The sequence below is a fragment of the Panicum virgatum genome, chromosome 6K (assembly GCF_016808335.1).
Source record: "Panicum virgatum strain AP13 chromosome 6K, P.virgatum_v5, whole genome shotgun sequence".
Lineage (NCBI taxonomy): Eukaryota > Viridiplantae > Streptophyta > Magnoliopsida > Poales > Poaceae > Panicum > Panicum virgatum.
In genome coordinates this window covers 19,529,941-19,547,674 of record NC_053141.1, presented here as the reverse complement: position 1 = coordinate 19,547,674, position 17,734 = coordinate 19,529,941, and the positions used below count along the sequence as shown (strand labels likewise).

At 42.6% G+C, this 17,734-nt stretch overlaps 2 protein-coding genes across 3 annotated transcripts in view; one reads left to right on the top strand and one right to left on the bottom strand.

The window, feature by feature from the left end:
• The window catches only part of LOC120713325 (maternal protein pumilio-like), a 41,199-nt gene extending 34,495 nt beyond the window's left edge, over nt 1-6,704 (bottom strand). The window contains exon 1 of the mRNA XM_039999308.1: nt 6,504-6,704. Within this exon, the coding sequence (XP_039855242.1) occupies nt 6,504-6,704 (201 nt within the window). The remainder of the gene's footprint in view (nt 1-6,503) is intronic.
• Nucleotides 6,705-10,997: 4,293 nt separating this feature from the next.
• On the top strand, nt 10,998-17,422 carry LOC120712004 (probable WRKY transcription factor 32). 2 transcript variants are annotated; one of them, XM_039997687.1, is made up of 5 exons: nt 10,998-11,590; nt 13,260-13,915; nt 14,007-14,153; nt 16,666-16,943; nt 17,040-17,384. In XM_039997687.1, exons 1-5 carry the CDS (start codon nt 11,084-11,086, stop codon nt 17,057-17,059), a joined length of 1,608 nt encoding a protein of 535 aa, XP_039853621.1. In that variant the 5' UTR covers nt 10,998-11,083; the 3' UTR covers nt 17,060-17,384. The 2 variants fall into 2 exon arrangements, with proteins under 2 accessions (XP_039853621.1, XP_039853620.1); XM_039997686.1 differs by having other exon boundaries at nt 16,666-17,422.
• The last annotated feature ends 312 nt before the right edge of the window (nt 17,423-17,734 follow it).

Here is a 17,734-nt window from a genome sequence, read left to right as displayed (position 1 = left end):
TTATAAGCCCTATATCTAAGTTTGGTGATTATTTATCATGAAAACCTGCAAGAGTTGACGGTTGATTTTAGCACTTAAGGACTGTCAACAACACCCCCACACTTAGCCCTTTGCTCATCCTCGAGTAAAGTTTGAAGGACTAAGGTGGTTGCTGAACATAACCTGCATACAAGTTATTCCACGCTTCTTCCAAATCTTGTGAACTTTTTTTTGAGTAGCTACCATGCTTTCTTGGGTAATTGAAGAACGGAATGGATCAGACTTCAGGTTCCTAGCTCTTCCTGCTTAGAAACTTGGGTTTTCATTTTTGAAAACAAAAGCATAGTCTTGCTCCTCAAATTATTCTCTCAAATCACTCTTTTTTTTTAGATCCTCACCAAGGCAAAGTTATTGCCTTCTTTTCTCCCTACCATCTAATCAGGCTTATGTGGAGCTCAGGGTAGGGTTAAAAAGGCATGTTTGCTTTGCTTATGTTGTTGAGCCAAAAACAAGATCCAAGCAGAAATGAGTCATACAATCTGATCAAGACGTGCAAGTGTGTGGAATATTTTTGGTTGATAGTGGATGAACTCCTTTGCATGATCTATCTCTCTCCTTATATTTTTTTTGAACATTGGATATATATTTCTTCTCTCTCTTTTTCTCGACATGTCTTGTGGACATGTGGCATACCTTCTTTGAGTATGCATCTTTTCTCTTCTTTTTTTCTTTTTGTCATGCTTTTTGAGCATGTGGCATACCTTCTATGGGAATGCATCTTTTATTTCTTTTTGTATAGCTCATATCCTTCATGATAACCTTGGAGAGAGAGAGTCATGACAGAACATAGAGTTTTATTTTGTGAGTGGATGGAAATGCTTGCTATCTTCTAGTGTGGAAGTATAGCATGTGAGTGGACGTATACATGATCTTGATCTTGAGAGTATGACAAGTATCTAACAAGGGTCAAAGAATTTGACAAAACTCAAAGCAAAGTCAAACTGCATATGAGGGTTTGATCATGAAAATCTGACTTTGGCCTTGGTAGGAATTTGTAATTTGAGGAGACAAGCCATTGAGCTTTTTTTTAAATAGAAATCCCAAATACTTTGCACAGAAGAACATGGTTCCATTCGTCAAATCATATCGCATTCATCAATTACTTAGATAGCATGGGTTCCCTATGAAGATTATTGTTCACAAGAGCCAGAGAGAATGCAAGGAATAAAGAGTATGCAAATTTATTCATGAAAGCGCATGGAGTGCAAGTCCCTTCTTTGCATTTTGATTTGGAGTTAAAATTTTAGTGCAAGGCCCTCATTAGGAGTTCGGTGGACCCTGGGGGTCGGTTGGTCCCTTTTGTGGGCCGTCAGGTCCCGTCTTTGGCGTGTTGCTTGGAGCTGGTCTATTGGTGTTGTGCGGCATGTTGGAGGAGAGATCTCGAGTGAGTTTGCTCCTTGTGTTTTTGGGAGATCTCCCCCACACTTATTCTTGTACCTACTTTTATTCAACAAAATAAAGGTGAAAACAAGCAAGGACTCTACCGGTTGTAAACACCGGGGAGTCTAAACTTTTATTGAACAAGTATTTGAAAAAGTCTAAATTTCTTTTATTTTGTTTTTTATTACTTTTTTATTTATTTTATTGTTTTTATGTTTTTTTATGGCAAACTAGGCCTAATGGGTAACTAAGCAAGGTGGAAGCATGACATGAGGATGCATGAGTTATGGGATTACTTACCTGAGAATTCGCCAAGCATGAACGATAATGCATAGCTAGGCTTGGTGAAGCAAAGTTTTGCATTTTGTTCCGCGGTAAGAATGTTGCTTTATTTCCTTTTTTAATATGCGCGGTAAGAATGTTTTAACTTCTCTTGAAATTGAAAGGATGAAATTTGTTTTGTTCTACCTCACCTAATATGTCTAGTTAATGGCTCAGTGTTCTCTTAAGTTTGAGTTTGTTAGCTATCTAACATCTTTGTCTTGATCCTAAAAGTTTTGTGGGTTGCGAATGCTTAATCCAAATCTAAATTGTTGTAAGAATAGATACGGTAATTAGAGCTTTGCAACCTCATTCTAAGTGATGCTTGAAATCTGGAGTTTTGTTTTCAAAAATCTCAAATGAAGGCAAGTTCCTCAGTGATAATCAATTTCCTACCAGAGCCATATGTCACACATGATGGAAAAAAACTTATAAATATGTTGCTTGTCGTTCTGTTGAGTTTTGTCAAATTTTGTGACCCTAGTGACAATCTTTTCATGGTTTCTCGATCAAGATCATGTACACATCCACGTCCACATCCACATCCACTTGTGACATTCCTAGACTGGGAATTAGCACCACTATCATCCACCAAATAAATGCTCCTTGTTATGATAGCAAAACTCTCTCACGGTAACAACCCTGAAATAAAAGTGGTGTTAGACTATGGTTGCCCCAAAAAAGTGAAAAAAAAGAAGAATGACCCAAAAAAAGAGAGAGATGATGAGAAAGAGAAAGTGGGTAGCCATGTCTGAAGAGAGAGAGAGAGATTAAAGGGATGATAAAAGAGAGAGGAAGCCAACATTTGGAGGAGTAAATCATACCGTTATCCATCCACACACATGCACATCTTGATATTGATTGTATGATTTGCTTCTCCATGGATCTACGTTTTGACTTTACAAGATATGGAATGCAAGTATGCCCTATTCTTACCCTATCTTGAGCTCCACAAAGGCCTTATCTGTAGTAGGGAAGACTGAGAAGGCAACTACTACCCTGGTAAGGATACCATAAAGTTGAGTGATCTAAGAAAATCATTTGAGGAACTTAGCCATGGTTTCGAAAAAAATCTTTTCAAAAATATCGCCATATGGATTGCTGATCTATGAATAAGTAAGTATTGCTCTATGGGTCATTCTAACTCCCAACAGCTCAAGACAAGGAGAAGGCTAGACGCCCCATGGATGAGTATGGCACTAAGGCAAATGTATGAAAGCCAGCTTATTCAAATAAATAGATGAATATCTTTGCTATAGACTGAGACATAACAGGCAGGTAAGACTCAAAGTGATTTTCTGATCAACAACCTGATTTGTCCTGCTTTGCTCAAGATGAGCAAAGGACAGCTTGGGGGATCTTGTTGACGCTCAGTAATGACCAATTCTAGGCATCAACTTGATCAGAAAATCATGAGAGTTTGCATTTCTTACATGCATTATCTACCAAATAAATCCCAAAATACACTTTACCCTTAGAACCATTGCAAGTTGTGTTATCGAGCTAATATGCAGGTCACAAGCACACTTTGGTTCGAGATAAATTCATTGACAAATCGGAGCACGAGTTCAGGCTCCAATGGACCAAAGGCTCAAACACCTAAGTTAACTGGCTTAGGACAGGGCATAGCACGTGGTTTGGACAAGAGGAGGCCCAGGACAGTCTAACCCCTAGTAGTTGGGGGCGGTTGGCGCCACGGAGCAGAGCGGCCGACCATGCTGGTCGGCCGACAAGCCCATGGGTCCCACTGCCTCAACTCTGCCACGTGGAGGCGTCCCATTGGCTCCTCGTGTCGGTTTGCTACAGGTCACCCCATGACTCACTCCTATAAATATGTTCAACTCACTTTCTTGATTTAGCTCTATAGGTTAGTGGAGTTTAGGTAAAGTCTAGTAGTCAGCGAGTCCCCGGAGTTGCTTAGGAGTTCTGATATGGGTTCCTCTCTAGTTCTCTTGTGTAATTCTAAGTTGATTATAACAAATTTAAATTATGGTTACCAATATCTGCATGATTTATATTTTGAGTTATCAGATATATGTTTCATGATCTGGTTGCGTTATCACTCTGTGCTTACGTTGCGTTATCGCCCTGTGCTCATGATGGTTAACATACTAGCTTTAGAACTCTGGAAACTACTCCAGTATTTATATGTTTGCTCTAGTATGATGTCTATCCATCCGGAGGGTGGGGGCTTCGCGCGGGATACTAGAGTATCGCTTACTAGTGTAGATGTGGTGTCCAGATTAGTCAAGTGTTGCTGGATGTCGCCCTTTCCCACGGTTTGTAGAGGTAGCCGGTGTTCACGGCCATTACTTTACGTTTTAGCCGTCAACTTCTCATAAAAAATTGAGCTTTACACTATGTTCCTATCATATTTTATTTATTTCTAATGAGTTCCACAAGTTTTGGATGAGTTGTGATTTCAGGAGAACAAGTGCCAAATTTGGATGAAATTGGGTGAAAACCTAGGCCGACCAGCCTCCCCTAAGTTGGCCGGCCTGACACCCCTACAAACATCACAATGTCTGCGATCCAGAGACAAATGTGACATGAGTACATTACCTTTGAGTCGTGGATTGGACGTCGATTTGATCAAATGGACCAAAAGGCTTGCACAAGGATCAAAGGACCCACGACTCAGTGCGAACCCGTGTCCAAGTCATCGATCCAGTTCCCAGGGGTGATCACAAGCGTACAAGTGTAACGTCGGCACAACGGAGGGCCGAGAGGAGCTAGAGGGATCCAAGACGTCTAAAAGAAGGTCGGTGCCACATGGTGACATCCCAAGGCCAGCCGGCCTAGGAGAGGCGGCCAGCCCCACTTTGTAGCGTCTCAAGCTCCGGCTTTTTGTGGAAGACAAGCACACCGGCCTTAACTACTTTCAAATGATGCCACATGCTTCACCTGCCCGGAGCCAACCTTGGAAGGCTATAAATAGCACCCTCATCCTCACTTGTGAACACACACCATTTGGAGCTCATTCTCTCTTACTCTCTTGTATCTTTCTTTTGACTTTATCAATATAAGTTATCTTCTTTATTTATCTGAGTCAGCATTACTTCCCGCATTCCTTTATCTTCTCAAGTCTGAGTGTTCAGCTTGGGCATGAAAGTTTTACCTTTAGCTTAGGTTAAGTTATCTTGCTAGTGTTCGGGATCTTACCTTACGGGTTTTCTCGCTCAGGCTAGTGAACTCAAGTTAGTTCTCTAAGTTGAGGGAGTTTTCTCTCGAAGGCGTCGAGAGAAATCCTAACACCGAGTACGGACGTGGTGTCTGAGCTTAGTGTTAGCTAGATAGTGTGTTCCACTCCACAGAACCATTGTGGTAGGTGGCAGTTGGTGATAGCCCTGTCCGTCCCTCGTAGTCCACCACGTTCCGGTGTTTTTATAGCAGTAGTTTCAGGTTGCCATTGGACTCCCCTCTCATTTTCGGGTGTTTTCATAGCAGTAGTTTAAAATTGCCATTGGACTCCCCTCTCATCCCTTTCTGAAGTCCTTCCTCTTCCAGCCGCCAAAGTAAGCTCTAGGTTCCCGAAGATTAGCTAGGTGATTAGTCTGATCTAGAGAGGCTAGCTCGATAGTTCAGAAGTGTATCGGGTGTCTTATCACGCTCGTTGTCCTCCTAGCTACTAGCTCTCTAAGGAGTTGAGCCTCCATTTGTCACTCGGTCATTGACTGGCCATTTATCTTACCTACCTATCTAGCTTACCCCCGTCGAGTTAGTCGGTCGATTAAGCTAGTATGGTTATCATTCGATTTACGATACTCTTTGCCATAGTGCTTTCCTAAGGATAATTACGATACCCTAGAATAATCGAAGGTGAAGCGTTACAACGGTGATTCTGTGCGCTTGCGGAATATATATTCTATCAGGCATAAGAAACGCCAACAGTTGCGGTAGGTGGTGACAGCCCTGTCCGTGCCCAATAATCCTCCACGTTCAGATTGGGGGATAGGAGGTGCATAAAGCCATATGGTTTGGTCGGACTCCTCCTGTCAAGCTAGTAGTAGTCTCCTTGGACTCGAGCTGCTAACTTCTTCCTTCTTCCCTGGCTAAAGAATATATAGACTTGAGTGTAAACTTGTGTGTGACACACTACGTCCTGTCCTGCTATTTGTCTTACCCCTGTTTATGCAATTGAATATCTAATCTAGATCAATTCATTAACTAGCATTAGCACTTTCAACCGCTGCCTTCCCTGTGAAAATATAATGACACCTCGGTATACTCCCGGGTAAAATGCTACAACAGTATTCCGTGCGTTTGCGGATTTATTCATGGTTCATGAAATACCTGCCACCCCCTTGGCATCTGCGGGCGTCATCGCTAGCGATCAGCGGTGTCGCTGGTAGACACCCACTGGTCGTTGCATACTGGTCGGGGATCATCTCTTGGAAAGAGAGTGATGGCCACCCACCTATGCATCAAATGAAGGGTTGGATTTTGAATGTCATTGCATCGAGGTGCAAATTTGCCATGGACAACTTGACCCAAAATCAAACCCCAAAACTCATATCGATTAAAACCGCGACAAGCTTTTTCAAGGAAAGTTTGCAATCGGACATTAAAACCAAGGAGGTGGCTAAAATTTTTCCAAGTAAAATAGTATTCATTTCCGGAAAACCGAAAACAAACACCGTCGTCCACCTCCTGAATAGTGCAAAGAAACTGGATGGTGAGGGGGCGAGAACCATCCTTCTCAACGGGCACAAAACCATCTCATCCAACCGCATGCCAAACATAAGCGAAGTCAACGTCCATACCTGTTTTCTCGAGGAGGTCCGGATTGAATGCTTTGGTGTGACCAAGTCCCGATGCTTGAGCATGGAGTAGGCTTGACGCTTGCGGTCGTCTTGCAAGTCGAGGTACAGTGCATCATCATCGTCCATCTCCATGTCCTCGGCTTGTGGTTCTTTAGCTTTCTCCTCAACTTGCTCTTCTTGTTCGTCTTGTTCATAGTCCATCGTGGTTGGTGTTGGTGTAAGTTTGGGAGAATGACGGGAGCATGACCCCACCCCGCGAATGAGATGAGCTTGCCCCCGTCATCTTCTTAAAAGATCCGGAAATCTTCCGACTTACTCCCTTCATGCTTGTAACAAGAACGAATGAGAAAAAAAATCAATTCGTGTTATGTTAGTGAAATCAAAATGAAACTCTTATCCAAAAGTTGTTCCTCCAAGTGTATGGACAATCTTGCAGCAAAGAAATGAGAGAGAGAGGTTTCTTGAAACCAAACTTGAGCCAAAATCCAATGAAAACACGAGCAAAATTTGTGAGAGGAAGTGAGAGAGTGAAAGGGTGAGTGTGAGTGAAGCACACCCCTCTCCCGGCCTCTATTTAAAGATCTCGGGCTCAAGCATACGAGGAGGGTCAAGCCACAATGGCTAGTGAGCCGTTGGAAAAAGCTGGGCCGATGCAACGTCTACCCAGGGGTGACCGACCTGTGGGGTTGGCCGCCCCGCCTAGTGGGCCGGCTGACCTCCCACTTTGATCCTTGAGCTCCAACGGCCATATGGCAGATGACATGGGGTGCTCGGCCAAAACTTGCTCGAAAAGATGTTCAAAATAATTTTCTAAAGGATTTTGAAAGTTGGAAAATATTTTTGGTATTTTTTTAAAAAAAGGAAAAGGTGCTAGAAAAATTGTAACATGCAGAAATTAATTTTCAAATTTTAAGATGCAGTGGGAAAAATAAAAAAGAAGTGAAAAATAAAAAATGGCGGAAAAAATGAGATAAATACCATTTACCTTTGGCAAGGACGTGTCGTTTAAAGTCCGACGTGCAAGACTTTTTCTCCGACGTGTTTACCATTTGTTGGTTCGTCCTAGAGCCTTGGACGAGGCCGAACTTTTGACCTTTCGCCACACCTTCTTTGATCTTCTCTTTCGCGACAGTGCGGTTAGTCGGTGGTCTAGCTGGGGGAGTGGTTCACCCCAGAGTGCTTGCCCTTCGCTATCCTGACGTATCAGGAAGTGCTGCTCTTCTTGTGCTTGAACCTGAAAAACATGTCGTCCTTTCCAACACGGAAGCAGATTTCTCCTCTTCCAGCGTCAATCCTTGCTCTGACGGCCCTCAGGAATGGTCGCCCAAGAATGAGCTGCACTCCGAGGTCGCCCTTTATACCCATTACCACAAAATTGTCAAGGATAAAGGAGTCGCGTACTCACACCAGCATATTTTCGACTATCTCTTCGGGATATTGAATTGTAGAATCTGCAAGCTGCACAACCATGTATGTTGGGAAAGGAGCAGGGTACTAAAATTCTTCAAAAATTACTTTGGCATTATGTTCATGCTTGACCCCAGATCGCAAAGACATTGCTCGTAGTATTGTTCATAGATCGAGCAGCTGATCATGGGGACCCGTGGATCCTCTTACAATACTGGTACCAGGCCATCCCAAGAGCCGTTTCTTGGGGGATTGTACCTACCTGCAGGGTTAGTGTGTGGTGGCCATCGAGACGAGGGTGGACACCATGCTGACATTTTCCAAGGGAGCCTCGGGTTGCCCCGGGATCTTCTCGCTTTCAGACGCAGGTATAGAAGCAACAATTTGTGAAAGCTGGGTTTCGATCATTTTATTAGAACTTAATTTGTTTTTAAGAGATGAAGACAAAGTTTTAAGTTTTACATTTAAGCTTTCTAGGGTTTTATCATTGGCCAAGAGCTTTTTATTTATATTTTCGTTAATTTAACTTGACTGTTAACGCTAAATAACGACCAATTCTAGGCGTCAATCTGATCAAAAAATCAAGAGAGTTTGCATTTCTTACACGCATTATCTATCAAATAAAATCACAAAACACACTTTACCCCTATAACAAATGCAAGACGTATTTTCAAGCTAAATTGTAGGTTGCAAGCATACTTTGGTCCGAGATAAATTTATCGATAAATCAGGGCACAGATTCAGGCTCAAGTGGACAAAAAAAAAAGCCCAAACACCTAAGTTAATCGGCTTAGGACAGGGCATAGCACATTGTTTGAACAAGATCAGGCCCAAGACAACCCAACCCCTGAAGTTGGGGGCGGTTAGCGCCGTTGGCATGGCAGGCCAACCGACCATGCTGGTCGGCCGACCAGCCCATGGGCCCCACTGCCTCAACTCAGACATGTGATAGTGTGGGATTGGTCCTAGACGTCGGTTCCTTAGAGCTCAGTTGCTGAAACTGACCCTGCTGCCGGTGGCTCCCTCCTAGCATCCATCCCAACATCTCATAACCTAAACAAATTTTTTGCTTGGTAAGATACTCACGGCTGACTGAAAGGGGTTGGCAAGGGAATGTAGTTTGCTCACTATGCAACCATGAGGATGAATCGACCGCTCATTTGATTCTGCACTGCCTTTATGCATTGGAAACCTGGAACAAAGTATCCTTTTGGCTTGGGGGTGCTGTGCAGGTGCCAGTACAAGATCTGGACATCCGTGATTGGTGAAGCAACAATCTGAGTGACCTTTCAAAGGAGAAAAGCTTCAAGGCTGCTATGTATGTTGCCTGGAAGGCCGAAACATTTGGAAAGAGAGTAGTAGAAGAATTTTTAAGGCTAGAGGATGGAACCTGTGCAGATCCCTCAAAACCATTAGCTATCTATGTTAAGTATTTTCTAGAGTATAAGCTTTTGTTTACTTTATGCAATATCGTCATGTAAGAACCAGATTGTTTCTTCTTCTTAAATGGCAATGCAGCACTCCTGCAATCTTTTCCAAAAAAAAAAAATTTACATATTTCAAGATGCTCCATAGGTAAATTCTGCACTTCTTTACTCACTAATTTATTTATTTTGTTTCTGTTGTTTGGTCTTGATATGCTGTCACGAAAATGAAATCGTTTGATACTCTGTATCGGTCTATGCACAACAATATGTTAGAAACAAAAATATAAAAGTAAGAATGGAACAAAGATGTCTAGATTCTGTAGCTCTCCGATCTTATTCCGACACTTGTTGAATTTTGTTGAAAGAATGTATAATAGATTACTGGATTATTCAAAAAGCATGGAGCAATTTTTGCTTTTGCAGTCATGATAACTCTATGAGAGCAACTCCAAGAGACTCTCTATATCCATCTCAATTGTTAGGAATAGAGATTTTGATAGAAAATACCCTCCAAGAGCACTTCTAAGTAGTTATCCAAATATAGCCATCATCTATTTCTGATTTCTCGCTAGCCATAGCTAGATAGCGAAAATGACTCTCTAGAGTGTAAACAAGAGATATAAAAGCTGTTGGAGAGTGAACATGTATAGAAAATGATTTTTATATAGATGACTCTCCAAATGATGATTTAGATAATGAAATTTATAAAGACTTTTGGAGATGCTTGGGCCCCCCTTTTTCTTAAAAGGTTGATGCAACTCACTATATAAAAGAGCCGGTTCAAATGGCAAGTCAACTATGATGGATGTAACACAAACTTACTCCAAAACTTTTTGGAATTTTGCAATTTCACTGATAGCATAAAAGGGATGGAAATTGCTCGATCTTAGTTGTAATTTCAGATCCAACTTAAATGCACCACTCATGCAGTTCAGATAAAAAGAATCGAGGCACAATTATGATATATACCAGCTTACTCAATTATAGTGTGGACCTCACTATGAAACTATCACATCACTATATTCATACTAAAGATTGTCACCCCCGTTTTTTTTACAAATGATAGGGAACCTCATTGTCGTATTCCACGTCTACCAACCAATTTTGTAGTTTTTTGCAAAAAAAATTAAAGATGTGCATGATAGTTTTCAACAAGTTGAAGGGTCCCTAGGCTACCTAATTAAAATTTTGTTTCGATAATATGTTTAGACAAATCATATGACTTGGTTATTTATGTTGTTTGAATAAAAAAATGGTACTGTTACGTATTTTTAAAGAATATAGAAGATGCATTTAATATATTTTCTAATATACGTGCGGCACGCACGTACCCTTAACTAGTGGTATAAAAGGAACGAAAGATAAATTTTGTGATAGATAGAGCAATTCAAAAAATTTCATGGCAAATAAGTAAGCACAACATTTTTTTATGGCAAATAAACAATTTACTCTTAAGAACGCCCTTCCCAACCACGAGTGGGGCCAACCAGGGCTTTTGACCGTTCGATCATTCGTTCTTTGTTAATGACCCCTTCTGTAAATAACGGCCGTTAACCCCGTCCGTGCCGTCCCCTTGTAACTGTAACGGCCGTCACTCCTCCGTGTTCTTGCACTCCACCCCCCGGCTTTTACTACTCCCTCTCTGCTGCGGTCAATGTCAGTCAAAAAGCTCCCCCTCCTCTTCCCCTCACCCACCTCTCGAACTCTCCGGCCCTCCAAACCCTAGCTTTCCCCCACCTCCCCCCCATGGCCGACGGCGATCCGGCGAAGGCGCCGGCGCCGGACAGCGAGAAGCCTTCAGCCCCGGCGGCGGCGGTCGAGGTGGAGGAGACGCGGCGGCCGCCGCCGGCGCGCCCCGGGAGTCCGGTCGAGGAGAAGCGCCAGTCCCAGGTGGACGCGACGGCGGCCGAGGCAGTGACGCGCCCGCCGCCGAAGGACCCTGGGGCGCCGCCCGCTGAGAACCGGGAGAAAGAGGCGAAGGAGAGGAAAGAAGTGGAGAAGGGGATGGGGGATGAGACGAAGGAGAAGCGGGAGGAGGAGGATAAGGGGAAGGAGGAGGCGAAGGAGGAGGCGGCGGCGAAAGAGAAGGCTGAGGCAAAGGGGAAGGTGAAGGTACATGCGGTGGTGAAGGTGGAGGGGACGGAGAAGGAGGTCAAGCCGACCCGGCGGCCGGCCGGGGCCAGCGCGGAGACGTCCATCCTCGCGGTGCCTGTGGTGGCCGTACCGTGCTTCATAGCGCCTTCGGGGTTCGCGGTACGTCTGCCTTTCCTCACTCTTTGAGAGTATGTCTTTCTCTGTCGATGGGCCATGGATGAAGTTTCTAAGCGCACATTTCTGAGCTGATTTGTTCGTGGACAAAGTGATATACTTGATTCATATCCTACTTAGACGATTAGAACTGATGTTAAAGACAGTATATGATGTCACCTGTGATAGCCAGTGCTGGAAATGGTGTGGATTATTTAGGCCACATTTATGCAGTTTTAGGTATATGCTAGATTAGAATTATCGATGTCGTGGATATAGAGGAGGATTGACACTGGTGCAATGCTGAAAGTAACATGCCGCAAGTCATGCTTTAACTTTAATATGCAGCCACATACTGCTAGAGATCTTCTATTTGCTGTAGTTTTATTGCTTTACCATCTTCTGATATTGGTGCCCTTGTAGTTAATTCATGTGTGGTCAAACTGGTACTTGGTCTGTGTTCTAGCCTTCGTACTGAATCAGAAGTATAATAAAATGTAGTAGTAACTCGAGCAGTTTGGAGTTTGGAGTATCCATAGGTTCTTGTGCAGTTATTCTGATAGGCCTTGCAATTATATTGTAGTTTTGTAGTTAATAATTTATTCATGACAGTTCAGTGATATTCCTGCAACATATTTAGATTGAAACCCTACATGGCTTCAAGATGAACCCTTTACACTAAAAGGTGTTAGGATTCTATAAGATGATAACAAAGCGACTGAATATGTTGCAATATCACTCCAAGGTGTTAGGATTGTATAAGATGATAACAAAGTGACTGAATATGTTGCAATCTCACTCCACTGTGAATATATTGTTAAATAGGGAGGACTCTCTGTTGTTGACGAGAACTAACAAAACACAAACTTAAGAAAACCCTTTAATTGGAATTTTCATTTTATAATTGTGATATTTACACATAAACATGCTTATAAGAGTAATACAACTAAAAACATAACAGGTTCTGTAGGAGTTTGTAGTTTCTTCAAGTGTAACATAGCAGCAAACCGGGCAGTGTCTCGAAAATTGGCTATACTCAACCATGTAAAAACAATGGCTGCCTCTGCCTTTTACTGTAAATTCAGCGGTTAGGCCAAGCTATTTTCCATTATATTTATATGTACAATTACCTCTAAGTCGGTGGTTGGTTGATTACTGGTTACCGAATTTTTGGGATCTTGAATCCAGGCACTACTTTTTTTTAATATGAGGAGCGCCCCACTTTATATTATAGATGATATTCAAAGTTCTTATACAAGTTAGTAGTATCTATATTATCCTACAATGCAATCTGCATGTCCTTTTCCTAGTAATTCTCCGTAAACATGAAGATGATACATGAGTTGAGCCCATTTATCTTAGATTACCGGGTCATCTTCTGTTTCATGTTGTAAAATGCTGGATTAATCTTGTTCAACATATCCCTTGAATTCTTGTGTGTATGTGTGTGGATTAGCGCACTCATATTTGAGTTTTCAGATCTCTGTCATTGATGGATATAGGTTATTAGGTTATCTTGCCAACGTGCCACATAAGGCATTACTAAATGCACTGCTTGCTACTTGGTTGTCATGTCTTCTGCATGTTATCGTATTTTTCCGCCTGTTCTATATAGTGCTTTATTTTGGTGGACTACTTAGATTTTGTAAAATTCTCTTTTTTTTCTGAATCTTAGGGCCAATTTGCAATGACGCATCAAGCAGCTTTGGCGAGTGTAACAGCACAGGCACAAATGCACTTGCAATCCCCAACCACATCTACATGTTCAGAAGCGCCGTCAAGTCCGTTTTATATAACACCAAGGTCTATAGTGCCACTGCAGCAATCACCATCAACTGAAGGAAATGTTTGTAGACAATTAGCAGACAAGCCATTTTCATCGGAGCCAAAATCACCCCACCTTGTAAATATGGTGGCTGATGGCTTCAACTGGAGGAAATATGGCCAGAAGCAGGTGAAAAGTAGTGATAATTCCAGGAGCTACTATAGATGCACTAGCTCAGGTTGTTCGGCTAAAAAGAAGGTTGAGCATTGCCCTGCTGGCCGTGTCGTGGAAATCATTTATAGAGGGGCTCATAATCATGAACCACCTCCAAAAACTAGATTTGCAAAAGAAAAGGTGACTCCTATTAGTGTTCCCTCTGGAGGTGAAACCTTGAGACTTGTGAATACAGAAATTCTAGAATCCAGTACACCTACCTGCAAATCGGACCATTGTGCTGTCACAGAAACCTGTGAGCAGCAGCTCTTTTGCTCGAGTGATTGCGAAGGTGATGCTGGTAACAAATCTGAAGATGAACATCCTAGTGAAGAACCCATGCCGAAGCGAAGGTCATTATACTGTTGCAATATTTGCTTTGTTTATGTTTATGTTAACTAGTTTTTCTTACCTTTTGTTTCCTCTGTTATGTTCTTTGAGCAGGGTGATTGAAACGACTGCACCTAACTTAACCCCTGTTCTCAGAACTGTTAGAGAGCAAAAGATAATTGTGCAGGCTGGAAAGATGAGTGATGGATACAGATGGCGCAAGTACGGACAGAAAATTGTTAAGGGAAATCCAAACCCCAGGTGGGAAGCTGCTCTTTATTGTTAGTGCAATAAACAACCGTTACAGAGCAATTTTACACTACCCTATTTAAAATCAGTATTGTGTACTGTTAGTTTTTGAGGATCTTGGACCCCGCACAGTGCGGGAAGCCTACGGCACTGGGTACGCCCTTTTTTTTGGCCCATTTTCTCTACGCTGCTGTTGTTAAGAATGCACATGCCAATTGTTCCTGCAAATATCTCTCAACAAGCTTCAGGCTACTGTTATGGGTTAGATGCTGATGAAGTCTTAATCATGTTAGTGATAAAGTTCCTTTATCTTCGTTACATGTTTGGTTGCCATCACCCATGTTCTTTTCAAATCATTGTAATGAGCAAGCTTTTTATTAGGGTAAACTGTTATTTTAAGTCCACAACTAATTAGTCTATGTAGGTACGATTTCATTTTATTCTTATTTATTCTTACATGTAAAATTTCACAAATCTCCCTGTTATTCGCCCTGCAAATGGGCTGGAATCCGTGCTGCACCCACACCAGCCCATATGCAGCATACACTAATTAATATATCCACCCCAAACCTGTTTATCAACGTATAGATCCAAATCGCACCAAACTGTGACTTCCTTTCACCCCGCACCGATCCAAACCAATGTTTTATCCATGGATTCCACCCATTAAAAAACCATTCCCAAAATCATGGGCTGTCTACGACGACTGTCGTGATAGAGACTAGCTATCACCCCCACCGTCCAGAGTAGCAATAGCCCTTGGGGAATAGCAAATGGATTGATGAATGCGAGAGGTGGCCAAATCTAGTGAAAAATCTGGTGAAGTGGTGGTTCCTTTGCGAGATTCCTGCACCTCCCTCGATGAGTGATGACCAGCAACTGCAAGAAGGGAAGGGAAGCAGGGTGTCGGACCTGCTATGAAGGACCAAAATCTGGGTAACCTTTGCTGCGGCTTGCACCGGTCGCTGGATTCGAGCGGAGGGCGGGGGTGTTGGCTCCAGGCCTCCTTGAGAGATTCTCCTCCCATAGTGCAGTGGGCAGTGGTGGTGCGGCTCCGCCGTGGCAGATCCAGGCGAGCGAGGAGAGGAAGCTCATGGGGGAGGCGGAGGCATGGCGGTAGCAGAAGGGAGGCGGAGGCGGAGTCGGAGGTGTGGCGGCGTCAGAAGGACGGAAGGGAGGCGACGGGGGTTAGCTTGACTGCCTGCTAGGCTGCTACTTGAGCCCATGTTAGAGAACCCGGACACAGCCCACGGTTGCAACTTGTTGGAGATCAAATGGTTACAACCCCAGCCCACACCGAACCATACCGCTATGCAGCTACAGCCCAAATCAAATCGATTCGTTAACATTATAGCCCATTAGCACCCAGCCTAAATAAGCCCAAAGTGAAATCCAAACTATTAAAACTGTTAGCATCCAAACCATTTGCAGGGCGATGTTATTGCACCTAAGAAAAGGGTATGGTCCTCTATATAATGCTAGGTCAGCTATCCCATTGACCAGGAATCGAGGTGTTGATCCCTTAACCCTTCATGCTATGTATATACCTATTAATATGATCGTATGAGTTCTTCCATTTGCAATGTGCATTAAGTTTGGGTTCAACTAAAATATGAGGGTGGTTTTGTGTGGTAATTTAGATGAATGGGTGTTTGTATATCAGCATTGAGCTGTGGAAATTTTTCTATTAAGTGGACATTGGAGACACATTGGGGGGTAAGCTGTTGGACCTCCATTTTGCATTCAATGTTTTGTATTACAACTTAAACTAAAAGTGATAGCACTCAATTCTGTTGGTTGGTGCTCCCTGTTGGTTTGTGGTTGAAAATAAGTCATTTAATTATTTGTTCCAATCTGTGCATTGTTTCTGTTGGTATGATATGATCACATATGTCTAAGTGTCCAATTTTCCCTGCTCATTTTTTTAATTGTCTTCTATAATAGCTTCCCTATGTTCAGAATATATTACAGATGCATTTTCCTTGGTGATATGTTGTATAAAGTCTCACTATCATGATACAAGTAGTTGCCAATTGCCAACAAAAACTTGCCATAGAATGAATGTACAAATTCACTAACTGTGCTGTGGCTCAAATACAAAATTTAGTAAACATCTGTCATGGCCATGCGGCAGTGAACGGATTGAATAGTGTGGGTTGTCACCAGCCATTACTTGGCTGGTTTCTTGTCCATGATGAGGGAGATGACACTGGCAAGATGTTAAACAGTATGATTGGTCTCAAGCATGTATATAGCCTGCCAAACTTAATCACCGAGCTACCCTAAACCTTTTCTTCCCACAAACTCTTAATATATTCCTAACCAAACAAGTCTGGCAATTGTTATTGGACATGACTATGATACTTGTGATCGCACATGGCTATCAGTTTCGTGTGCACGAAACTAGTACATTAATTTTCAGTGCACATTCTTCCCCAAACCCTTGTTTATGATGTTCTGCTGATATGTCCTGTTTTACTAGGTGCTATTTTAATTAAATTGCTCTCTGAACCAACCTATGCAGGAGTTATTATCGTTGCACACATGGTGGGTGCCCTGTCCGTAAGCATGTGGAAAAGGCACCAGATGATGTCAACAATATTGTTGTAACTTATGAAGGTAAACACAACCATGATGAACCATTTAGAAGCAACAGCATACCTGTGTCTGCTATCAGTCCACCAACGGTAACCATCGAACAACCCAACACATCAACCACAACAGCAGATGGGAAACCCCCAACCATCACTCAGAAGGATGCCAATGGCGAGTCTGATAAGGAAACTACTTTGGAATTTGGAGGTGAGAAAGCACTTGAATCTGCACAAACACTGCTCAGCATCAAAACTAATTCTGATGACATGAAGAACTCTGTCCTGAAAGAAACTTCTTCTGCAGTTCCTGTCCAAAACAGCTGAATTCTGCTGAGATAGGGTGATTCTATTGACGTATTAGCCTGTGATATTTGTTGGTTGTCTGTTATTGTGTTAGCTTGTGTATGAGGTGATGTTTGCGTTCGGCATTCTGTGGAGCACTGGAGGAAAATTTGAGGAAACATTTAGGTTCTGGAACCCATGACTGGTCGTGTACCTGTATAGATTTTTAATCCTTAGTGTGTATAGGTACTGTATTTCTTACCTGACGCTAAGCAACAAAGAGACCCAATGAGACCTGATGAGAGTTCTTCAGAAATTGTGTGCTGTATTGTTCAAGTTCCATTTATTGCATAGCTGATCTGAGATATGGTTTATTTATTCATCAGTATGACAGTAAAGTTGTAATCGCTGCATCATTGCGTGAAGTCCACCCTTGTTTCTTACTAATCCATAAGCTGCATTTCAGGCTGAATCATTGTTGCCAATTGTCTGCTATAGTTGCACTATAGCCCTATGATATTGCAAATATTACGGCTAATGCCGCTAACTCTGCTATAGCTTGAAATAGTGTTGCTAAATTCATTAGTGTGTTTGGGACACCACCTTCGGTCTGGACGTCAAAGGTACGCGAAGACCAAGCGACGCGCGTAATGAAGCGAAGGACGAGCGAAGAACATGAAGGTCTTTGGTCGGTTCGTCAAAGATGCTACATGGGCG

Coding starts and splice junctions, on each gene's coding strand:
- LOC120712004 (XM_039997686.1), top strand. CDS start 11,084: ATGGCCGACGGCGATCCGGCGAAGGCGCCGGCGCCGGACAGCGAGAAG. Junction 11,591..13,259: donor TAGCGCCTTCGGGGTTCGCG/GTACGTCTGCCT, acceptor TCTGAATCTTAG/GGCCAATTTGCAATGACGCA. Junction 14,154..16,665: donor AAGGGAAATCCAAACCCCAG/GTGGGAAGCTGC, acceptor CAACCTATGCAG/GAGTTATTATCGTTGCACAC.